Source organism: Bombyx mandarina, chromosome 22, assembly GCF_030267445.1.
Source record: "Bombyx mandarina strain Sakado chromosome 22, ASM3026744v2".
NCBI classification, from domain to species: Eukaryota; Metazoa; Arthropoda; class Insecta; order Lepidoptera; family Bombycidae; genus Bombyx; species Bombyx mandarina.
Genome location: NC_143228.1, coordinates 5,144,365 through 5,166,050, shown reverse-complemented (window position 1 = coordinate 5,166,050; position 21,686 = coordinate 5,144,365). Strand labels below are relative to the sequence as shown.

At 38.5% G+C, this 21,686-nt stretch overlaps 1 protein-coding gene across 2 annotated transcripts in view; it reads left to right on the top strand.

Moving 5' to 3' along the window:
- RhoGAP100F (Rho GTPase activating protein at 100F) overlaps window positions 1–20,565 on the top strand; it is a 57,246-nt gene extending 36,681 nt beyond the window's left edge. The window contains exons 2-21 of one of the 2 annotated variants that reach the window (XM_028170417.2): window positions 1,135–1,254; window positions 2,032–2,115; window positions 2,584–2,682; window positions 4,151–4,427; window positions 5,256–5,397; window positions 6,172–6,336; window positions 6,973–7,113; window positions 7,199–7,329; window positions 7,842–8,310; window positions 8,380–8,465; window positions 8,539–8,690; window positions 9,116–9,377; window positions 9,794–10,056; window positions 10,392–10,577; window positions 11,032–11,254; window positions 11,988–12,188; window positions 12,754–13,035; window positions 13,781–13,861; window positions 14,291–14,403; window positions 14,918–20,565. In XM_028170417.2, coding sequence (XP_028026218.2) covers window positions 1,135–1,254; window positions 2,032–2,115; window positions 2,584–2,682; window positions 4,151–4,427; window positions 5,256–5,397; window positions 6,172–6,336; window positions 6,973–7,113; window positions 7,199–7,329; window positions 7,842–8,310; window positions 8,380–8,465; window positions 8,539–8,690; window positions 9,116–9,377; window positions 9,794–10,056; window positions 10,392–10,577; window positions 11,032–11,254; window positions 11,988–12,188; window positions 12,754–13,035; window positions 13,781–13,861; window positions 14,291–14,403; window positions 14,918–15,391 — 3,951 coding nt within the window. In that variant the 3' untranslated portion in view covers window positions 15,392–20,565. Of the gene's footprint in view, window positions 1–1,134; window positions 1,255–2,031; window positions 2,116–2,583; window positions 2,683–4,150; window positions 4,428–5,255; window positions 5,398–6,171; window positions 6,337–6,972; window positions 7,114–7,198; window positions 7,330–7,841; window positions 8,311–8,379; window positions 8,466–8,538; window positions 8,691–9,115; window positions 9,378–9,793; window positions 10,057–10,391; window positions 10,578–11,031; window positions 11,255–11,987; window positions 12,189–12,753; window positions 13,036–13,776; window positions 13,862–14,290; window positions 14,404–14,917 lie in introns of both variants that reach the window. The other variant, XM_028170425.2, reaches the window with a different exon arrangement.
- The last annotated feature ends 1,121 nt before the right edge of the window (window positions 20,566–21,686 follow it).

The window sequence follows — 21,686 nt, the reverse complement described above, 5'->3', positions numbered from 1 at the left end:
CTGCTTTCCCAAACTTAAAACTTTGGTTCTACTTAAAGAATAACACAATGGCCTATCGAGCGCAGTTTAGTCGGCGTTCTGTAATCTGTAATAGTAATAATATTCATATTTATTTTTCTGCTTGAATCTTTAATACCTATCTTGAGGGTAGATGGTAGGGTACGTTATAAGTGCGCGAGAGCCGCTTCCACCGTCCCGCTCTTAGTTAAGGCTTCGTCAAACAAAACGCGTACTTAGCGCTGCGTTTCAACGTCGCGCTCTTTTCATGTCACACAAATTGACTAAGTTGAGTCTAACGCTCCTTGAAGCAACGTAACATCCGCCAAATCATAGTGCCTTTATAGAAAGATGCTATAGAGCAGTCTGAAAATCTAACAGTATTATGATGTCGAGCTATTCAGATGTGGCATTGTATATCCATAGGTATTTTCTAACGAATTCTAGAAATTTTTCGGGCTTTATCCAGTATTTTAATACATATTCACTCGGACGCTAAAAAATAATTTGAAAAATATTACAACGCCTGACGTCAAAGCGTCTTAACGCCACGACAGAGCGATGCGTGCTTATAGCGCAGGCTCTTTGTTTGACAGTATATTACCATAGTAGTACAACACATCTCGGCGTCATAGCGCGCCGTCAGTTTAGCGCTCTAGCGCACGCTAATTACGCGTTCTGTTTGACGAAGCCTTTATAGTTGAAAACCGTAAAATGAATTTTCGATTAAGGATTGTCCTAATTAACCTACAGTTTAGCGAGCACACTAAATCCATATTCATCTGGTAGGTATAAGCAGTTACCGAAATCCATCTACTGAAATTTCAACGCCTTTGTCCACATTGAGGCATGAGATCAATGTCTCAAGTGTATAATAATATGCTCTTGTAGAAAAGCAACAGAGAGATTGTTTGGTGGCTTCAATTCTCATCCAATACATCTGGTGAATTTACCTTGCGACTCGAAAAGTCGCCAGGAATACATTGGTCATTTTTTTTCCTGCCAACAGTTAGGATTGGATCTAATAGAAAATATGGTCCGATCTCTCTGGTAACTCGGGGAGGCCGATATCACTTATCACTTACTTGTACTTTTTCATCTGACCCAATAATGTGAACTGCAATTTCTATGACCCAGGAGAACGGCCGCGCGGCGCCGGACTTGACGGCGTCGCCGGGACGCGCGCCGCCCGGTCCGCCGCAACCGGCCCGTGCCAACCATGCGCCGCCCTGTGTGCTGCAGCCAGACTTCAGAAAGGTCTGTCAATACCCATTTCGTAAGAATTTGTACGATTTCACTAGCACTATCCTTTTTCCGTTGTTACGTGGTTACGTTGTTCTTTATTATAAATCTTCAATTTTTTTGCCTACCTATGCTGATAGCCTTGAGAGGCTATTTCAGCTTCTCCTTGACGTGTAGGTGAGCACACGGGGCTCGAACCGGAGTGTTGTTAACACAGGCCCTAGCAAGAGCAGTGCTTCGTAGAATCTACCACCGGATCGGAAACGCGACCCACTGAGAAGATCCGGAAAGAAACTCTGTGGGCTGTGCCTATGGGTTAATTTACTCGTCGAACCCTTGGTGCTTGAGGTACCTAAAAGCGCCGTTAGTGGATCGGGAGGATCCGTAATGACGTGTTTAGGGCAAACCTTCAAACCAACCTATGCGTGTGAATTATTGTGTTTCGACACAGTGGAGTTGCAGTTTTGGCTGGTTAATCTGATGAAACTTATATTCGATCTGCACAAATCAATTCATCTACAACCGGGAAGTGATATATAAGACATGCCTATTAGGCCAACTTAACCATAGTGAGTAAGGAATGTCCTCTTACCTTCAAATCCACGAGTAAAATCATTTCAAAGATCAAGCAGAGGGTAAACATTGCTCCAAAAACAAATAGACAATAACGCCGCAGTCTATTTCGAAGAAAATATTCTTTTTAGATGACTGTTGGCGTCTTAGTTCGTCCTCAATTCTAAATATACCGGTGTAAAATGTTCCAAATTTTATCTAACTTCATTTAAATTTCAGGTATCCGGAGTTAGCAATGAAATATTCAGGCAGATTGAAATGGTTGAAAACGATCACGATTCTACCACCGCCGCGGCGCTCGAGGTAAATTACCCCGTCATTCTTTCGTAGTCGGAATCCTAATGATGTTTTTATTGTAGAATAAGAATAAATAGGTTCAATAGCTAACTAGGTATCCAATGTAACAGGTTTATGTGTTAAATACACAAAGATGCAAATTTTAGGAATAGCCAGTGGATTTTGTTTCTTTCATAAAGATAGTCGTGTTATTTATTCTGTTTACTTAAACATTGCGGGTTAATTGAATGTTTTCAAATTGTTATGAACTAAATATATGGCGTATTCTTAGGAAATAATTAAAGTATAGTTTTTTTAGTTGATAGTGAGAAGAACATTATATTTGCTGCGGCGGCATGTAGGTAGCATCGCTCTTACATTATAAATTTTAATACACACATCGTAATAAAGTTGGGTTTAGGAAATTTCGTTCATGGAATGCATCCAAAGGTTCATGTTTCGGGAATTTCGATGACGAAATAACTTAACTTTCAGGCGGTGGAGCGCCGTGGCGAGATGATCGTGAGAATTCTCGAATTGAGACAAGTTGGTCGAAACAATATTGAAGCCGCCAAGAAATTCTTCGCATTACAGGTAAACGTGTTACAATTTAGACGGTAATAAAGGAAATTCTTTACGTAAGCTCAGACTAACAATATTTTGAGTAAGAATTTTTGTATTTTACCTACACGGCCGCCTATTTCTGCCGTGAAGCAGTAATGAGTTTCGGTTTGAAGGGTGCGGTAGCCGTTGTAACTATACTAAGACCTTAGAACTTATATCTCAAGGTGGATGGCGCATTTACGTTTTAGATGTCTATGGGCTCCAGTAACCACTTAACACCATGTCGGCTGTGAGCTCGTCCACCCTACTAAGCAATAAAAATTTTTTTAAATAATTCCTCACTTTTATCACTGTTCAAAAAAATGTTTTTGATTTACCACCAATTTTTCCGGTCTAAGCCGCATCTATCAGGTAATTTTCTGTGCTCCATTGACCCGTTTACAATGGTACTCATCTCGCTACCCGTACAGCGTTGACTGTGAAAGAACCACTGAACTCTATTGTTCGAGTATGGCCTAGATAACGGGGAATGCGAACGCAATTTACACTGGCATTGTTGGAATATGCAGTACTATATCGGTCTACGATTTGTATAACATGGGTAGAAATTTCTGTCGTCTATCGAGGAATCTGTGAACGATAGTTTCCCATTTCACTCACAATAAGACTATAATTGTTGATATACTAGTTGTGATTTTTATGGAGCAAAATGACCAAACTAATTGGTATACTAAAATTTTGTACGGAGATTTTGTTTCATTTACTTTATTACGTATCTCGTAGTTTTATCTGCAACGCAATGTACTTTATATTCATCAATCTTTCAGCTTTCGCCACTCTGAAGGATGGTAGCTTCATTAAAGGAGAGCTATGTTAGACCCTATCGAAAGATTTCACAGTTTTGATACCCCTGGCCAGATCTTCGTTCATGTTCTCCTCTCAAGGCTACCCCCAGTAATATGATGTACACAAATAGATCAGCACTTGAACATCCACGGCGAAAACCGTAACCGTAACTTCTTGATAAGCTGGTTCTTCTTAAGTGGCATCAAGGAGTGAACATTGAACAAGAGATCGATATCCATAATGTCGAAAACTATTAATGCTGCCAGCCTGCTATTCGATAGATCCACCTAGTTAGCGTTCTTTTATTTTTAAACAACGTCAATTGCTATTTGCAATAGCTCATATTTTCTTCTTCTAGTAGCTTTTAATTTCTTCTTCTTCTAGCTCTTATCTCATAATGTGGAGTCAACGCAACGTGTCCTCATTTTTCATTCAGTTACCAAATGGTGATACGGTCAAATACTGAACTTATTGATGTTCCTCAAACGGTGGGACAAGTCTGAATTCGAAAGGATTAATGTAGCTCCTTCATCGTCCAAAGCCTTTCCGGATGGAAGGATATTAACCAGATCGACCCTATCTTTTGTGCCATTGGCCAAATTCTCTACAGAGATATACCACTGGAAGGACTTATGACACATATTTGTTCTAGGACACGCGTCATGTAGTTCAACTTGTGGAGATTGTGAAACGTCCAGGTCAAACCCTTGGACTGTACATCAGAGAAGGAGACGGTGGAACAAGAACTGATGGGGTGTTCATTTCACGAATAGCCTTGGAGTCAGCAGTGTACAACAGTGGTTGTTTGAAGGTTGGAGACGAGATACTTGCGGTGAACCTAGTTGATGTGAGACGAATGTCATTGGATGATGTCGTTATTATTATGTCGATACCTAGAAGATTGTTGCTGTGCACGAGACAGAGAAAAGGTTAGTTCTGTGTTTTATGTACGTATAGATATTTTTTGTTTGTTTTACTCATTGTTTATTAGACTTAACTCGCATAAACATGGGCGCATGTGCATCTCAATACACACATACACACATTGAAGTAGTCGTGGCCTGAAGGATAAGACGTCCGGTGCAATCGTGTTGAGATGTACACCGGTGTTCGAATCCCAGGCGGGTACCAATTTTTGTAATGAAATACGTACTCAACAAATGATCACGATGGACTTCCACGCTGAAGGAAAAACATCGTGTAATAAGAATCAAACCCGCAAAATTATAATTTGCGTAATTACTAGTGGTAGGACCTCTTGTGAGTCCACACGGGTACCACCACTCTGCCTATTTATGCCGTGAAGCAGTATTGCCTTTCGGCTTGAAGGGTAGGGCACGGTTGAAACTATAGTGAGACCTTATAACTTATATCTCAAGGTGGGTGGCGCATTTACGTTATAGATATCTATGGGCTCCAGTAACCACTTAACACCAGGTAGGCTGTGAGCTCGTCAACCCATCTAAGCAATTAAAAAAATAGATACAGGAAACCCATACCTAGTGATTGATTCTAGTTACTGAACAGTTAGCATTTTACTGTTTGTTATATTATAGTTCTATGGAATTATTAAGGTATTTTACAATATACAATATTTCTAAATCTACGAGTTAATTTATAGGCCCCAAAAACAAAAAAAATACTGCAAATTGTATTTTTTTTAATACCTATGCCATGAATAGAATTAGAACGTATCATGGTAATTTCAGCTGAAAATTTTTCATAATAAGTCCACTCTAATAAAATAAATGTTTCAGGGAAATCTGGCCCGGGTTCGCCGTCACTACCACGGTCGGAGCACAAGCCGCCGCCCGTCGTTGTTCTGAAGCGGGACTGTCGTGACGATGAAGACAGGGAAAGGGAAAGAGATCGAGATCGCGTTGACGGACTTTATTCGCAGTAAGTAAATGGTCGTTTAAGCTGAAATACTAGATATATTTCGTCATAATTAATTACCCTAATACGAGTTAGAATACGGTACGTTAATATCGACTTTTTTTGGGTGTTTAAGTTCAAACTTTCGTGGTATCTTTCGAATGCCATTTGGACAGTCTCGAGGGAATATACGGCAGTTAATTTTTATGAGTTATATTCTTAAATTTTTTGTCATTCCTGATACCTTTTCATTTGTTATTTTATCGTTAAATCAGTGCTCTTTTCTTTTTAGATTACTTCTTCATCCAAATTTATCAAACTTAAGCAAGACGTTGTTGTATGTCATCTCGTAGTTGCTCTGTCAACAACGTTACTAGTTCAATTTTTTGGTACTGGAATAATCATCTATACTCTGTATATATAAATCTACAGCGGTTTTTTCAGATGTTCCGTTATAACTACTGAACCATGCATCCGATTGACTTGAAACTTGGAATCCATGTAGAAAATACATGTACTTAATGGATAGGCTAATATTTATATGAGTGTTGGATTCCCTAATAATAATGACCACAAATAATAATGTTAATTTTATAAGTCCAGCGAAGCTGGCGAGTACGGCTAGTATTTATATACGAATATAATCGGTACACCAAAAACAATATATTTTTAGGCTTTTAATAATTGAAGAGAATGTAGAAGATTATTTTTTATCTATTAGCAATTTAATTTCATTCGTTTCATCGATTTTAATCTATGATTCGAACTGTTATTTAATCTTAATAACTGTTATTACAGACATGGCACACTCCGGTCCACAAGCGGGCATGGTAATGCAGTGCGTCCAGTTGGCGATGGCAGGGAAGAGAGGAGTCGCCTCCAGCTCGGTGCACTGTCCCCAGATTCTGCAGCACTTGACCTGTATTACAATCCTAGACCACCGTCTGATCATTCTACTTGGAGGTGATTATTAAATTTATCAAATACTAGCGACCCGCCCTCGCTTCGCTTTGGAAACGATTAAATTTTATTATTGATAGCTGAGTCCCGCGATGTTACTCGCGGTTATTGTCGTATCGCGGGTGACGCCTAGTCTAAAAAAAGTAGCCTAAGTTACTCCATATATCATCAATTGTATCAAAAATTGTAAAAAATGATATTTGGGTGCATGTACCGTATATATATGCATATAGTAAAATGCGGTTATTTCAATATTACAAACAGACACTCCAATTTTATTTATATGTATAGATTGTATTTTTAAATTAAGTTTCGTATAAAAACAATTAATTCGAATGAACACAAGTCGAGATTCAATTTTAGGGAACACGAAAAACGTAAAGTAAAGATGTCATGATTTATTTATATTTTTTATGTATTTTATGAAACAACCAACTATAGCTCTAATAAAAAAGTTGTAACAGCTATTATTAGTAAACCGTAAAAGAAGACGCATCAGGCGAGACGAGATAAACAGTATTAAGCTTTAGGTTAAAACAATGTAAAGTAAACTGCAATGGAAACCTATTTTTCCAAATTCTAGTTTGATTATAAAGTAACCGAATGTTAAAAATAAATTACGGACCTTTTTATTTTCAGTTACCGCCCGCCACCACCAGTAATAACAGAACAACCTAAATCATCAGCCACACATTTTGTACCATACGAACGTTCGTATCCTAATACTCTTGATAGTCTTGCAGAAAAAGTTCACTCGTACTATCCACCGGAAAGTGGAAGGTATGTATTCAATTTAACTTTCCGACACATTCAATTCCAATATAGTCATATATGCAGCATGATCTTTACATGTGTTTTATTTCAGTACACGCTTTGGGGGCAGAGTTCCGAGGTCTGGGTCAGAGCAGCAGTTGCCGCGTGCGGAAACGCACTCAGATTTTGGACGGCATTCGTTGCTAAGATCAAGCTTAAAGGCGTCGACAGCCACTGGTGGTGGTACGTTTCAAATGTCATCATCATTATCCTGCCCTTCTCCCAGTTACCTGGATTCGACGCAACATGTTTTCTCCTTCTATACTCCTCTATCATATACCATTTCTTCGCTCACTCCCCTCTTACACATATCGTATTTCACGCAATCCATCCATTTCTTCTTAGGTCTACCTCTTCCTCTATATCCTTCCACATTCATAGTTAACATTTTCTTACCAACCTCATTTTCATTTCGTCTCATTATATGTCCATATTACCATCCCAAACGCACACTTCTCAGCTTCTCTGTCACAGGTGCCACTTACAGACTTCCTCTAACATAATATTTATTCCGTATTCTATCCATTCTCTCCATCGCAACATTCGCATCTCTGCTGCATGCAATCGCCTTTCATCCGCCACTTTAGTGGTCCAACAAGCTGATCCATATAAATGTATTCTCAGTATTAGACTATCTAATCTCCACTCTTTGATTGATTGAGATTGTGCTCTAATCAGTTCTTATTATTCTACAGCATCAAGCCTGTCAAGATATAACCATCGTTATGGTGGCGTTGGCATGCCAGGATCTGGAATAACAAGCAGTGGTCTGGCAAACACTGGATTAACGTCTACTGGATTAGGAGGTCCAGGATTACCATCTGGCTTATCTAGTACGGGCCTCAGTGCTCTTACTGGATCTAGTCTCGTGGGACCTGGACTAACTACCTCGGGATTAGGGACCGGCTTGTCTGGTACTGGCTTAGGATCTACATTGGGTGGAGGTTACGGGACGACTGGATTAGGACTTCCATCATATAGTAGTAAATTTGGTACAGCGAGGAGAAATCGAAGTTTAGATTATTCATCCGATACAGAGGCTACGGCACCAACTCGACCTCCATATTATTCTGGTTTAAGTGGATACAGAAGTAGCACATTAGGAAGGGACATTACTTCAAAGTTTAATTCACTGCCCAGGGATGTGCGAAACACCGGACAAAGGTAAATTATATTTTCGCTTTGATTATTAGTACGACACTTATATCACTCTATACATTTTTCAATATTAAGGTTGGGGTTGACAAGACGTACCGGAAGTGTCCTTCAAGATGAACCAGAACCCCTATCTTCACGACTCGATCTTCGTTCTTCAAGAGGTACATATTGCATATTTCATTTATTCTCTGAACCTATCAGATTTATACATATATCCTTCTTTTTTTTTCACAGGTCGTCTACCTTCTTCGCCGTCAGTGTTCACGTCGGACGAATACAGAGCTTGGCTTTCTCGAGCCCCTTCTACTAGTGCACTTTACGAAACTCTTCGTCCACGTCTACCTACTCACTATTCAGCTGAAAATATACACGATGCGCTCAAAAATGTACGCCTTAACGTTATGACTTATTGTGAAGTAAAATTATTTTATAATATACATTTATGACTAGCTGACCCGGCAGTGCCTCACTCGATAAAAAAAAGACCTAAACTTTTATATAAAATAAACTTAAAACAAACAAAACGAATCCGTCCGACGGGGGACACAACAAAGGAAAAACAAAATTGTTATTTTGATTTAATTTCGAGCATTTTCTTATTTATCTACCTTTTAAACCTTTTCTGGATCTCCACAAATAATTCAAGATTAGCCAATTCGGTCCGGCCGTTCTGGAGTTTTAGCGAGACTAACGAACAGCAATTATTTTTTATATATATATAGATGGATTTAGTACTGTATGAATTTAATTCAATAAAAATATAGTGTGTTCAATACTGAGTTGATTCTTATTAATTTCTTCTAACTTACAGATGGAAAACGCTAGTCGTTTCGGATCATCATTAGGCTTGGCGGGGCGTCGCATTGAGCGTCCCAGGCACTTGCCAGCGCGATCGGTATCCTCGCAGCAGCTGGGAGCGACGCAACAGTTAGGCGGTGGGCCGGGAGGTTCGCCTTCCACTCGACGAGTCCGTCAGCTATTGGAACTGGGCTCGCGGTTCACGTGTCCGAATCCCAGTCCGGTACCGACCCCTGGTTCAAGGCACCAGAGACCACTCGATATCAATCCTAGTGGTAATTATACGCAATCATATTGTTATTTTATAACACAGATAGAATGAATCGACTTCCTTCCTTTAAAATTTTAAATGATTCATGAACCATAATAAAATCTTAAAATTAGTAAATCGTAAAATAATAAACGAGTATTATATTGTAACAGTCATCGAAATTTATTTCTGGAACAACGTGCGATGCACTTGTTGTACCAATTGATTGATTATCTAAGAGAAATAAAGAGATACTAAATAATTACCTGCTGTTTTTATGTTGATGTAGTCATGCGTTATTTGAAGCGTGAATTGAACGGAATAAATCAGATTTTAAACAATAAAATTCACACATATGATACATGTGACTTGTCACAATATGGGCCATGTTGTGAATAAACCTAAGGCACTGAAATAATGACAGACAATTTTAAATTGCAGACTTCCTTAAATACAAAGTGGATAAGATGACTGGTGGTGGTTTGTCGGCATCAATGACTGGCCTGTCGCGACTGTCGGGTGGTGTGTCAGGCATGTTGTGGATACACCTCCTGTCAGGGAGGGGGTTGCGCCCTGCGGGAGCATCAGGCTCGTCCCCGGGATCGCCGCCTTCTGGGCCTATCATGTCGGTTCATCCCCCAGTTGCAACACGTGACTTGTACTGCGTTCTCGAATGTGATCGAGTACACAAAGCGCGTACAGTGGTAAATAAAATCTAATTTTAATGTAATATCAAAGCAAATTCAGTCACATTACACTATGATTATCGCGAATTATAATAATATTTCATTAATATATTTAGTGGTAGTCAAACTTGTCCCACTATGGCTTAAATTCATCGTTTGAAATACACTTTTGATCTTATTGCAAAAACTTTCTCTAAAGTGTAAATAATAACTGTAAAAAGTTTTACTTAAATCAGATATACAAACACACAACCAATTTCAAAAATATTAACTAATTTTACAAATTGAATTTTAGAAGGAAAAAAATCTAGTGTCGCTTACAATGTTTGAAACTAGTCAATGTTTTGTTTTAGATTCGTAACAGCGAACTGGACTTCGATTGGGATGAGGCCTTCGACTTAGAGTTAGTTGATAACAGACAGTTGGATGTACTGGTGTACTCATGGGATCCCCAACACAGGCACAAGTTGTGTTATAGAGGTGTCATAACGCTACCTGACTTAGTTGCTCGGTCTGCAATGCACCAACTTGCAATTAAGGTAAGCCATTTTATAATTTATCAAGGTACTACTGGCATAAATATCATTTAGTGGTGGTAGGACCTCTTGTGAGTCCGCACGCGTACGTACCAACACCCTGCCGATTTCTGTCGTGAAGCAGTAATGCATTTCGGTTTGAAGGGTGAGGTAGCCGTTGTAACTATACGGAGACCTTAGAACTTATATCTCAAGGTGGGCGGCGCATTTACGTTGTAGATAAAGTAACCACTTAACTCCAGGTGGGCTGTGAGCTCGTCCACACATCTACGCAATAAAAAAAAAGTTATGTACGATTTAAATTTTCTTTCGAGGGCAGATAGGTGCACGAACAACCCATCGGCCTGTGTGTGGTCATCGTTGGTTCAGTGTACCGGCAAAGGGACACAGCTAGACACACAGAGCTATTCTCTCTAGTTCTAGGGAAACTAAGGTAAACATTTTATATTTTGCTTAGTTGGAGCCACGCGGTACATTGTACGTGAGGATACGGCACACGGAGCCTCATGAGCTGTTCCGACGACGCCCGACTCAAGGACGCGTGTCTCCTCCTCCGCTGTTCGGTTCGGAGCTGGAGGCGGTGGTGGCGCGGGAGATCCGCCCTCCTAACGCGCCGCCCGTACCTCTCATCGTCCGACGATGCGTTGAGGAAATCGAGAGACGAGGACTTGATATCATAGGTTTGAAACCATGGCTTTTTTTTGTCTAACTTGCTTTTTTTTTTTCCTACCTAAGCTGATAGCTTTGAAAGACTATATCAGCGTTGCCTTAACTAGTAGGTGAGCTCACGGGGCTCAAACCTGATGACGTTGCTAACACGAACCCTAGCAAGAGCCGTGCTTCGCAGAATCTATCACCGGAAACAACCCACTGAGAAGATCCGGCGAGAAACTCAGTGGGCTACCCCTAACTTGAATGTTTAGTGCTTTCCGTAGCCCACCAATAATATAACGTAAAATGCTGCTAATTATTGATTTACCAATGATTACGTTGCATCAAAACCGTTTTTTTTTAAATATTTGTTTGGTGATATATATATTCCAATTCGTGGAATATAAATTGTTAGTAATGAGGAATAGAAGAATAGTTGAGTGATCGTCTAATTGTAATTTTAAAATATCCGATATCTTCAATTTAAGTAAATGGTCTATAATTTTGGACTATTCAGACATTTACATTGTTCCAGTAAAGTATATTGCGAGCCTGCACAGGTAAGTACCGCCATCATGTCTATTTGGGTCGCGAAGTGCGGTCCAGCTTAAAGAACAGAAAGCCTTTATACAATATTGAGACTTATAACTCGTACCATAAAGTCCTTAGCGGCATTCACGCTGGTATTTCATGTGCCCTTGTACAGCTTAACGTTTCATTTGTCGCAACAATGAAAAATTAATATTGTATTTATTTATTTAGGTCTTTATCGTTTATGTGGAGCGGCAAGTAAGAAGCGTGTGCTTCGGGAAGGATTTGAACGGAATGCCCGTACCGTGGAGCTCACGCCTGAGGCCGTTCCGGACATAAATGTCATAACGGGCGTCCTGAAAGATTACCTTCGCGAATTGCCTCAACCCCTGTTCAGTCGATGCCTGTTCCAAATGACATTAGATGCTTTAGGTTAGTAGAATTAAAAATACATTATTTTTGGCAAATTTATTTTTATTTAAATATAAATTGAAAAAAGGTAATCCGAATGCGGAATTAAAAAGAAGATAAGATTTGTTTGATCAATATTTTTAAAATCGACAAATTTTGTTTGTTTGCTTATCTTTTTCGTGATCACAGAGAAACCACTCAACCAATTCTAAGAAAAAAGATTTTTTTAAGCTTAACACACAAGAGACTAAAATGGAACAATCTAAAAAAACATTTTTTAGAAAAAAACAATTAAGCTCCCTATTTCGAACACTAGAATTCTGGCTAGTTTTTTCAAAAAACTGATAAAAATCTATTGATAATATTGTAACTATTTTAACCATTAAAGGTAAAATGTAGTTTATAATAGATGTGAGCCATTCATTTTGACAGTAAATAATAAATAATAATATTTTTTATTTAAGCCTATTAAAATACAAACACGTACAAGAATTTATAACACTAGTATAATAGTATACATGGCTTTTTTATGAGGTACACAATAACAATATTCCCTGATTTTTATGATAGAGTTATCGATTTCCAGGAGTATGTCTCCCCGACGACAGGGAAGGAAACGCTCGTCTAATGGCCTCCATAGTGGAATGCTTGCCGAGGGCCGCGAGAGCCACTTTGGTATTCCTGTTAGACCACCTGGCCCTAGTGGTAGCTGCACAAGACCGCAACAAGATGTCGCCGCAGCATCTCGCCGTAGCTCTGGCTCCACCTCTAATGCTACATTCGTCGCCTCCTGGCGAATTGGATTATCAAAGACCCATCCATGTACTCCAATGTCTATTGCAGATTTGGCCTCCTCCTAAGCGTTCAGGTAATGTCATCCACTAATTCATACCTATTAATTATTCACTGATATTTCCAAAAAAATTGTTTATCGTTTTTTTTTTAAATGAAAAATGCATTTATTGTATAACTAGCTGTAACCATCCGCTTCGCTGGGCATTAAAAATGAACATATTTATTTCTCACCCCCACAAAGATTCTCATCATTAACGCCCCCGCAACTGGTGTAAGGAGTCTAACACTCATATAAATATTAGCCTATCCATTAAGCACATGTATTTTCTACGTGGATACCAAGTTTCAAGTCAATCCGATGCATGGTTCAGTAGTTATAACGAAATATCCGTAAAAACCACTGTAGATTTATATATTAGTACTAGCTGACCCGGCAGACTTCGTAGTGCCTCAATCGATAAATAAAAGACCTACCTTTGTATATATAAAATAAACTTAAAACAAACAAAAGAAATCTATCTGTCCGACGGGGGACACATTAAAGGAAAAACTAAATTGTAATTTTTATTTAATTCCGAGCATTTTCTTATTTATTTACCTTTTAAACTTCTCTGGACTTCCACAAATCATTCAAGACCAAAATTAGCCAAACCAGTCCAGCCGTTTTCGAGTTTTAGCGAGACTAACGAACAGCAATTCATTTATATATATATATATATATATATATAGATAGATGGTTCATTTAAAATTCCTGGTTTTGTAGTAAAAACTGTTTTGGAAGCTAAGCGGTACCTTAACGCATGTATGTTTGTAGACAGTTCGGCGCGGCGAGCCAGTAATCGGGCCGCGTGGAAACAGAGTCAGTGCGTCGCCAGCGGGCTCACACACGCTCCACCCAGGTGACCTATAGAAACGAATCAGATTTAAAAAAAAAGAGATGTGTGGTGTCGTGGGACACCGGATAGGAACGAAGTTCTTCATTATAAAAATATTAATTTTAACTTCTATTCGAGGTATAAAGATAATAATTATTCGGGTATACATTTTTTATTATGATTTTTTTATTGATAAAAAAAAGCACAAAGTTATCTACTTTATTTTATTCACAATGATTTATAAAAAAAATATAATAATAATATACAAAGAAACAGCTATTTATATGAATAATAATATAACCGTCATCACGTAGACTACCTATATACATAAATAATAAAAATCTTATGTTACGGACGTTTTTTCCCGGTTAGGGTACCCCTCCGCATCGTCCCATAAGGAACTTCGTTCCAAAAACTAAGAATATTATTTAAAATCTAAAGTATTACACGCAGGCCGAGCTCAGTCCTCAGTCAGTCCATTTCGGCCTCAAGCGGCAGCATCAGCAGCATCTCCGCCGCCAGCTCTATCGGGTCGGCCCGTGCCCGACCGCTCGCCGCCCGCACATGTATGTATTCCTATAACATTATCACAGTAACTGCGTAAAACAATGATTGAAACACTTAACTTTTCTAGTCGTCGTGGCCTAAAGGATAAGACGTCCGGTGCATTCGTTTCGAGCGATGCAACGGTGTTTGAATCCCGCAGGCGGGTACCAATTTTTCTGATGAAATACGTACTTAACAAATGTTCACGATTTACTTCCACAGTGAAGGAATAACGTGTAATAAAAATCAAACCCGCAAAATTATATTTTGCGTAATTACTGGTGGTAGGACTTCTTGTGAGTCCGCACGGGTAGGTACCACCACCCTGCCTATTTCTGCCGTGAAGCAGTAATGCGTTTCGGTTTGAAGGGTGGGGTAGCCGTTGTAACTATACTTAGAACTTATATCTCAAGGTGGGTGGCACATTTACGTTGTAGATGTCTATGGGCTTCAGTAACTACTTAACAGCAGGTGGGCTGTGAGCTCGTCTACCTATCTAAGCAATAAAAAAGATCATAATTATGTGGCGGACAGGTTCTCTCATCAGTCAGGGGCGGCCAATATCGTCCGCAGTCGCCGCTCCGAGGTCCGCTGCCCGCACCGCCGCGGGCGCGCTCTGCGACGGCTTCATCGCCCGGGTCCAGCACTAGCTCGGGCAGTCACAGTCCCGCCGACACGATCAAGCACGGTGGCTCGGTGTCGTCTATCTTGCGTCAGCCAGAGCGTCAGTCACCGTCGCGTGCGTCACCGCGCAGCTCTCCGCGAGCGTCGCCGCGTGCGTCGCCCAGAGAGTCTCCGCGCACCGCTTCACCGCGTCTCACGGCCTCAGCTCCGTCGGCCCCCGCCATACCCGGCACGTCAGCGGGGCTCGCCGTCACACTCAATTCAGCGCTGAGCCCGCGGTACGATTCTTCAACGAATCCGTTCCTTCAGCAATACGACGCGGAAGCGGAGGCGGAGGCGTGGCGTTCGGCGGATATCTTCTCGCCGCCGTCGACGCGCGCATAATGAGAGCACACTAAATTTTTATAGTCAATTTATTCCTTGACTCGGACCACTTGTTCCTTTCGTTTCCCACCTTCGACACAACACAACGTGTATTATTTTACAATTCATTTTTGAGTTTTTCTGTAATAAGGCCGAAAATTGATGCGCCATTTTTTAAATGAATTTAACAGAAAATATTAGACCTTTATTTCTGTTATCTATTTATTTGCCTTTGTTTATTAATTCTCTTGAGAACTCGATTATTAACAGTCGGGTGGGCTTCGAACGGCGAGTGCGCCGCGTGCGACGAATTAAACCGCGCCCGTACATTACCGTTGTTTGTTCGAACGTGGTGACGTATTTGTTATAATATAGAGCGAGTTGCGATGTATATTACGGTGAGAATGTTAATGCTGACGCGTGAGGCTCGGCCTAGCCGCCCGTTGCTGTATCGTCGTGTAGCCTCTATAGTAATTACCGTATCGTATTGTACATTGTATATAAGAAACGTATATATAGGTACGCTCCAATTTTGTACCGTTCGGTCGATACCGGGGCGGGCGGTTCGCGGCACTACACACATCATCCCACATATCAGAGACTTGTGTACACCACTGACACGAAAATCGATCGAATTGACTAACACGGTAGGTATACTCGGGAAGCGTTCTAAGCGTGTTTATGACGCAACTTATCAGTGAAGTAGAGGTATGTGTATGTTCTGTCGTTGGCGAACACAAGTCAGTTAGCTCGAGTAGGGAGAGTGTATCGTAGGTCAGACGTATGGACTGTCTTGAGACTGAGACCATATCAGAGTAAATGTAGCGCGTAGAAGCGAACGTTTCCGTCGTAGAAAGAGCGATTACGTCACACGTCGCTAAACTAGCGACATCTAGCTACATTGTGACATAAAGGTATTTATCGTTCAATATTGTTCATGCAACCTTTACATACCTACTCCAACTATTATATTATATTGATGAATAGAATGTGATTATTTTTAGTAAAGCGCTTAACGAGTCGCTGATTCTATGAAGGATTGGAATCAATTTTGGGATCGGTCGCATTCTCAAGATAAAAGGTGTTATGTCCGAAATTCGAATCTAAGTTCCTTGAGATCTATAAAATATTTTATCATTATAGTATTACGCTGGTTTAGTAAAACATAATGAATTAATCGAATTAACGGTTTTTGCTAAATTTTTCGGTATAATCATTATAATTTTATCATACAGACGAAATGCGTTTCATATTTCGTGATTCGGAAATATCACCTCAGTTTCCAAAGGCGTCTGCTAGACATATAAGAGTGGGGAAATCGACCAATGAGCGCGCTGATCCTACTTTCACTGCCATGGTTGGTCCATTATGATAGAAAACATTATAATTATACACTTGTTTATATGTCTGTCGGAGGCTACATGGTTAAATTAAAATTTTGAGCGACACTTCAAGACTTAATTTTATCGAATAATTAATATAAAAAAAATAGGTATGCACAAATAACTGACTGAAATGGGACAGAAAACAATTTTTTTTAATATATATATATTTTTAAAACGTTTTTTCGTAACATTTTGTAACTATAAACAAAGTCTGATCTATGTTCGAACTACGCTCCTGCCTGTAATTTAGATGAACTTGATTAGAGCATGCTAATTTTAGTGTTTTATTTTTCCTTTTCATAAGAAGATACACCTGAGATATCTGACTGTTTAATTTTCATTTATATTCTTTCAAATTGCTGGCGATTAATAAAAGTCGTAATAGTAAGATCGAAGTTAGTGACATTATGAGAAAATTATCGTGAATCCTTTCGAGTGCTTGCATCCAGTGTGCTAAGTGAGAGTTTTTTAACTTCTCGATCGCGTAAAAGTTAACTCAAATTCCTCAGCCTCCCTTCGTTTGCCGCTAGGGGCGCTGTTCCAACTCCATACAAATTTGAGTTAACTTTCACGCGATCGAGAAGTTAAAAAACTCGCACTAAGCACAGAGTATACTTATTTATGTCGTTTGTATTATTGTGAACTAACGCGACCGTCCAATTTTTTGTTATTATACTCAATGTTTCTATGAGTTATCCATAATTTTCTATTATACCCTTGATGTTCAGAAATTTGACGTAAAATTTCTGAAATCTCTAAATAGCTAATACGTCATTTCTCTCACGCACACGTATCTGCGTAGCTTTACAAATCGAACCTTTTATATACTTTTACCTGTATACAATGTTGTAGATTTGAGAAATGTATTGTTATAATCATACGAAGCTATAATTAAATTATTCATATTATAATTGAAATTGAAAAAAAATTATAATCAAATATGAAATAGTTGTTGATCTTATTAGTGTTTAAGTAGTGAAATCTAATTTTTATCGTATTTTATTTAGTGAATGTTTGTAATGAAAACTTTTAGTGTTCTAGGGCAACAAATATGCCTCTAACATAAAAAATCATAGCGAATTTCATTAAATTCTATTCAATTATATTCATCTTCAATAATTAAATTAGTTGAAATGTACTCACTAAGATACTCTTTAAAAGGTTAACTTTCTAAAAGAATATACTGATTAAATTAACTAATGTCATATTAATATTAATTATTCCTATTAAAGAAGCAAATAAGAATCTGTCGGTTAATAACTAACGTTTTGGTATTTAATGCGTACACAACGCCTTTTCGACAACATGACCATTAGAAATTCAATAAATTGGCTACCAATATTTTATTTATAAATAAATAAAAACTTCAGAGGTGTCAAGGGACACCCGGATGGAACGAAGTTCCTTTCGATTAATTAGTGAAGGAATTGTAATTTTTTTTTTAAGTTATAGTAATAAATTACGGCATTATGAAGAAGAAAAAAACAATACTATGAACTAAATTACTATTGTTGAAACGCTATCTCGAGAAACTGTACTCATTACGCGGACCAATCGGATACGAGCAATGTCACGCGATAAGCGCCTACACGTTGATTGGTCAGAATGACGGATCTAAAAAGTGTCGTGACAACTTTTCGTAAGAATTTTTTCCGTCTAGTCCCCCTTTCACAACGCGCGATAAGGAACTTCGTTCCAATAATAATAAATAAATATTTACTAACAATCACGTCACGTTAACTGGTCCCGTGATAAGTTCGTAAAGAACTTGTGTTACAGGTACCAGATAACGGAAATAAATATAAGATTTTTACTATACACATACGTATATTTAATATACATCCATAACCCTGGAGAAGACATTTGTATTTATCATACAAATAACTTCCCTTGGCGAGATTCGAACCCGCGACCCCCTTGTGTAGTGGCCATGTTACTTACCACTACACCAGACGGACGTTATTATCATTTGCATTTTGATGATGATTTGATGATTTGCATCATGTGCATTTAATATGGGCTATCTATCAAAAAATAGTTGATAAGCACGTTAGAGTACCGTCTGTGAATCCATCATTTAATGAAATTACTACGAACTTAAGAAATTGAAAAAAATGTAGATTTGTTTATTTATATTTCAAATAATCGAAAACTTTTACATTTCCAAACATCATTACTTGTATTTGGCATTAACGCATCAATTAAAAAGAGTTTTTGTTTTTGTAATTCTAGTAAATAGCCAATGTATATAGCTTAGTTTAGTTATACGAGTTCTTACATTACTGTACACACCTATCAAATGAGACTCTATATAATGCAAAGTACTATATCGGTGATAGATTCTGCGAGGCACTGCTCTTGCTAGGGCTAGTGTTAGCAAATTCTCTCAGGTTGAGCCTGTGAGCTCACCTATCCGTTCAAGTGTAGCTGGAATTCCCCCCAAGGCGACCAACGAATAGGTAGGGAAAAAAACATACTATGTTATGTAAAAAAAGTGTGAGCGTTTTGGCATGATCTTCAAAGAGATACTTTTAACAGACGCAGTTGGCAGATTTTTATTTTTATTTTGTTTGTTAAAGGCAACGGACTATTAATAACGAAACGAAAGCAATTAATAAGGGGTGTTTATTAAGTGTAAACGATCATGAAGCATTATTTATTTATATTTTTAATTTCCTTTCTACAAACATTTAATAAAAAATAGTTATTTATACCAAACATAACGTTAGTTATTTATACCAAACATAACGTATTATGTTAGGTATATGTATGTGACTATGTGTGTTAGTATGTAAATGTAAAGTTTCGTTTATTTGAAATATGGATTTTATAATTCTGAATGCTAGAAAAAAGTTAGTTTTATTTTTCTCTGATACTGACTCTAGCGAGAGCAGTGCTTCGCAGAATCTACCACCGGATCGTAAACGCGACCCACTGAAAAGATCCGGCGAGAAACTCAGTGGGCTGTGTCTATGGGTTAATTTACTTGTCGAGTCCTTTGTCGCAAGCGAAGGGCTCGGCGTGGACGGTGACCGGAGCTTGAGATACCCAAAAGCATCGTTAATGGATCGGGAGGATCCGTAATGACATGGTTAGGGCGACGTCGACTGTTTACCATTCGGTCCACTGGGTCGGGTATGAAAATAGTTAATGGTCTTGTTGTTGCAAGAGTTGGCTTTGTGTACGCAGCTTACGTGTCGCTACGTGCCTTGAAGTGTCGCTCGACATCCTTGTAGCCGGTCGCAGGTAGCGGTCTAGTAGTGTGTAGTGACTACGGCGCACGGCTTCAGTTGGCTTTTTGTGGCTATAATTATGAGAGATTACACAATTATGTAATCAAATTACACAATGTAATACTGTTGAATTTGTACAATAAAATTTTATTCACACTTGTTGCTCATCTACCAATTATTGTTTATGAGTTCCAACAAACTATAGCGAATTGACTGTAGTAAGTATTTATGTAATCCATCGAATTTGAGTATTGATAATATGAAAATTTAGGTTCGATGTTACTAAACGAATTGTATTCTTTGTTTAAACATTAAAATAATGTCACGATATCTATGAATGACAGATTATTATCTAGAATAAATAAATTTTAAGTTGCTAAAATAGAATGTTTTATTGTTCAGTGTGGATCTCTCAGAGTTATTGCTGCTGTGACTTACGTTGCGAGGTCAACGGCCTCACAGACATTATCGGTATATCGAAAACTTGGTAAAACGTAGCGTTACTATAAAACGTGTACAAAGATCGCGGTACGCCGTACGTTTTTGTACACTGACGATAATAAATACTACGACGTTACGGTGTGTCTTCATTTATACCAGGGGTTCCCAAATTTATTTTGTCTACTGCCCATTTTGAGAATAAATTAATTTTTAGCGCCCCCATTTTTTCACCTACTTAAAAACCACTATAGCGAGAGCTCAGGTGGTGTCTGGTGTCTAAGAGTCCTCCGAGATGAAATTACAAATCGCCTCCCAAGCCTCTACACAATGCCCCCATTTGTTTTCTGGGTTTCTTACCGCCCGCCTTTAGGCCTGTAGCGCTCACAAAGGGGTGTTATCACCCACTTTGGGAAAGGGTGATTAATACCTATTTATACACTTTTAAAGAAAATCACAACATTTGATTCCCTCTTCGATGAAAAATAATTGTGGATCAAAGTCACTCGTCACAGTAAATTATCTCTCATTGGGTATATCTGGAAAATCCCAAGATATTTAATTTTGATGAAAGCATTAATATATTTCATTATAAGGTTCCAATTAAATAGTATAAGCAACAGAGGCGAAGGGTAGTTTTATGTTACAGATGAGTTTGAGAAGCAATGGAAGTTCATAATAATTTCCAGTACAAATCCTATCCTAGTAGCAGGCAATTATTACTGCTGATGTATTATATTTAAATGAGATACTATACGCATTAATAAAGCTAAGCATAATATGTATATATTCTATCGTTTAAGCAAGTGTATGGTTTATAAGCACGCAAGCTAAGCAGAAGGTAGCTAGCTAGCGGGCGACTACCCTTCTCACCGTCACTTGACCTCGCGCGTTACTTGATTTCATTTATGTTACATTGCGTGCCGTGTACTAGCCTTACTAAAATAATAAAATAACTCTTTAGTGGTCATCGAGATCAGTAATCGGGAGCCATATTCTTACATTTAATAAATAACACGAGAAAAATGAAATATACAATACTTAGGTATGCTCTTCTAAAACGATCATACTTATTTCATATTATTATGATTTTTATTTAGTACAACTGAAATTTGATATAGATTTTTGTAGCTCCAGATAGCTAGAACCTCTCATAGTCTAATGTTTTCTATGTATTATATGTATATATTTACAACAAAAAGTAATATATGTGGTATATCCGTAATCTGGCACCCATAACACAAGCATTAAGCTTATCTT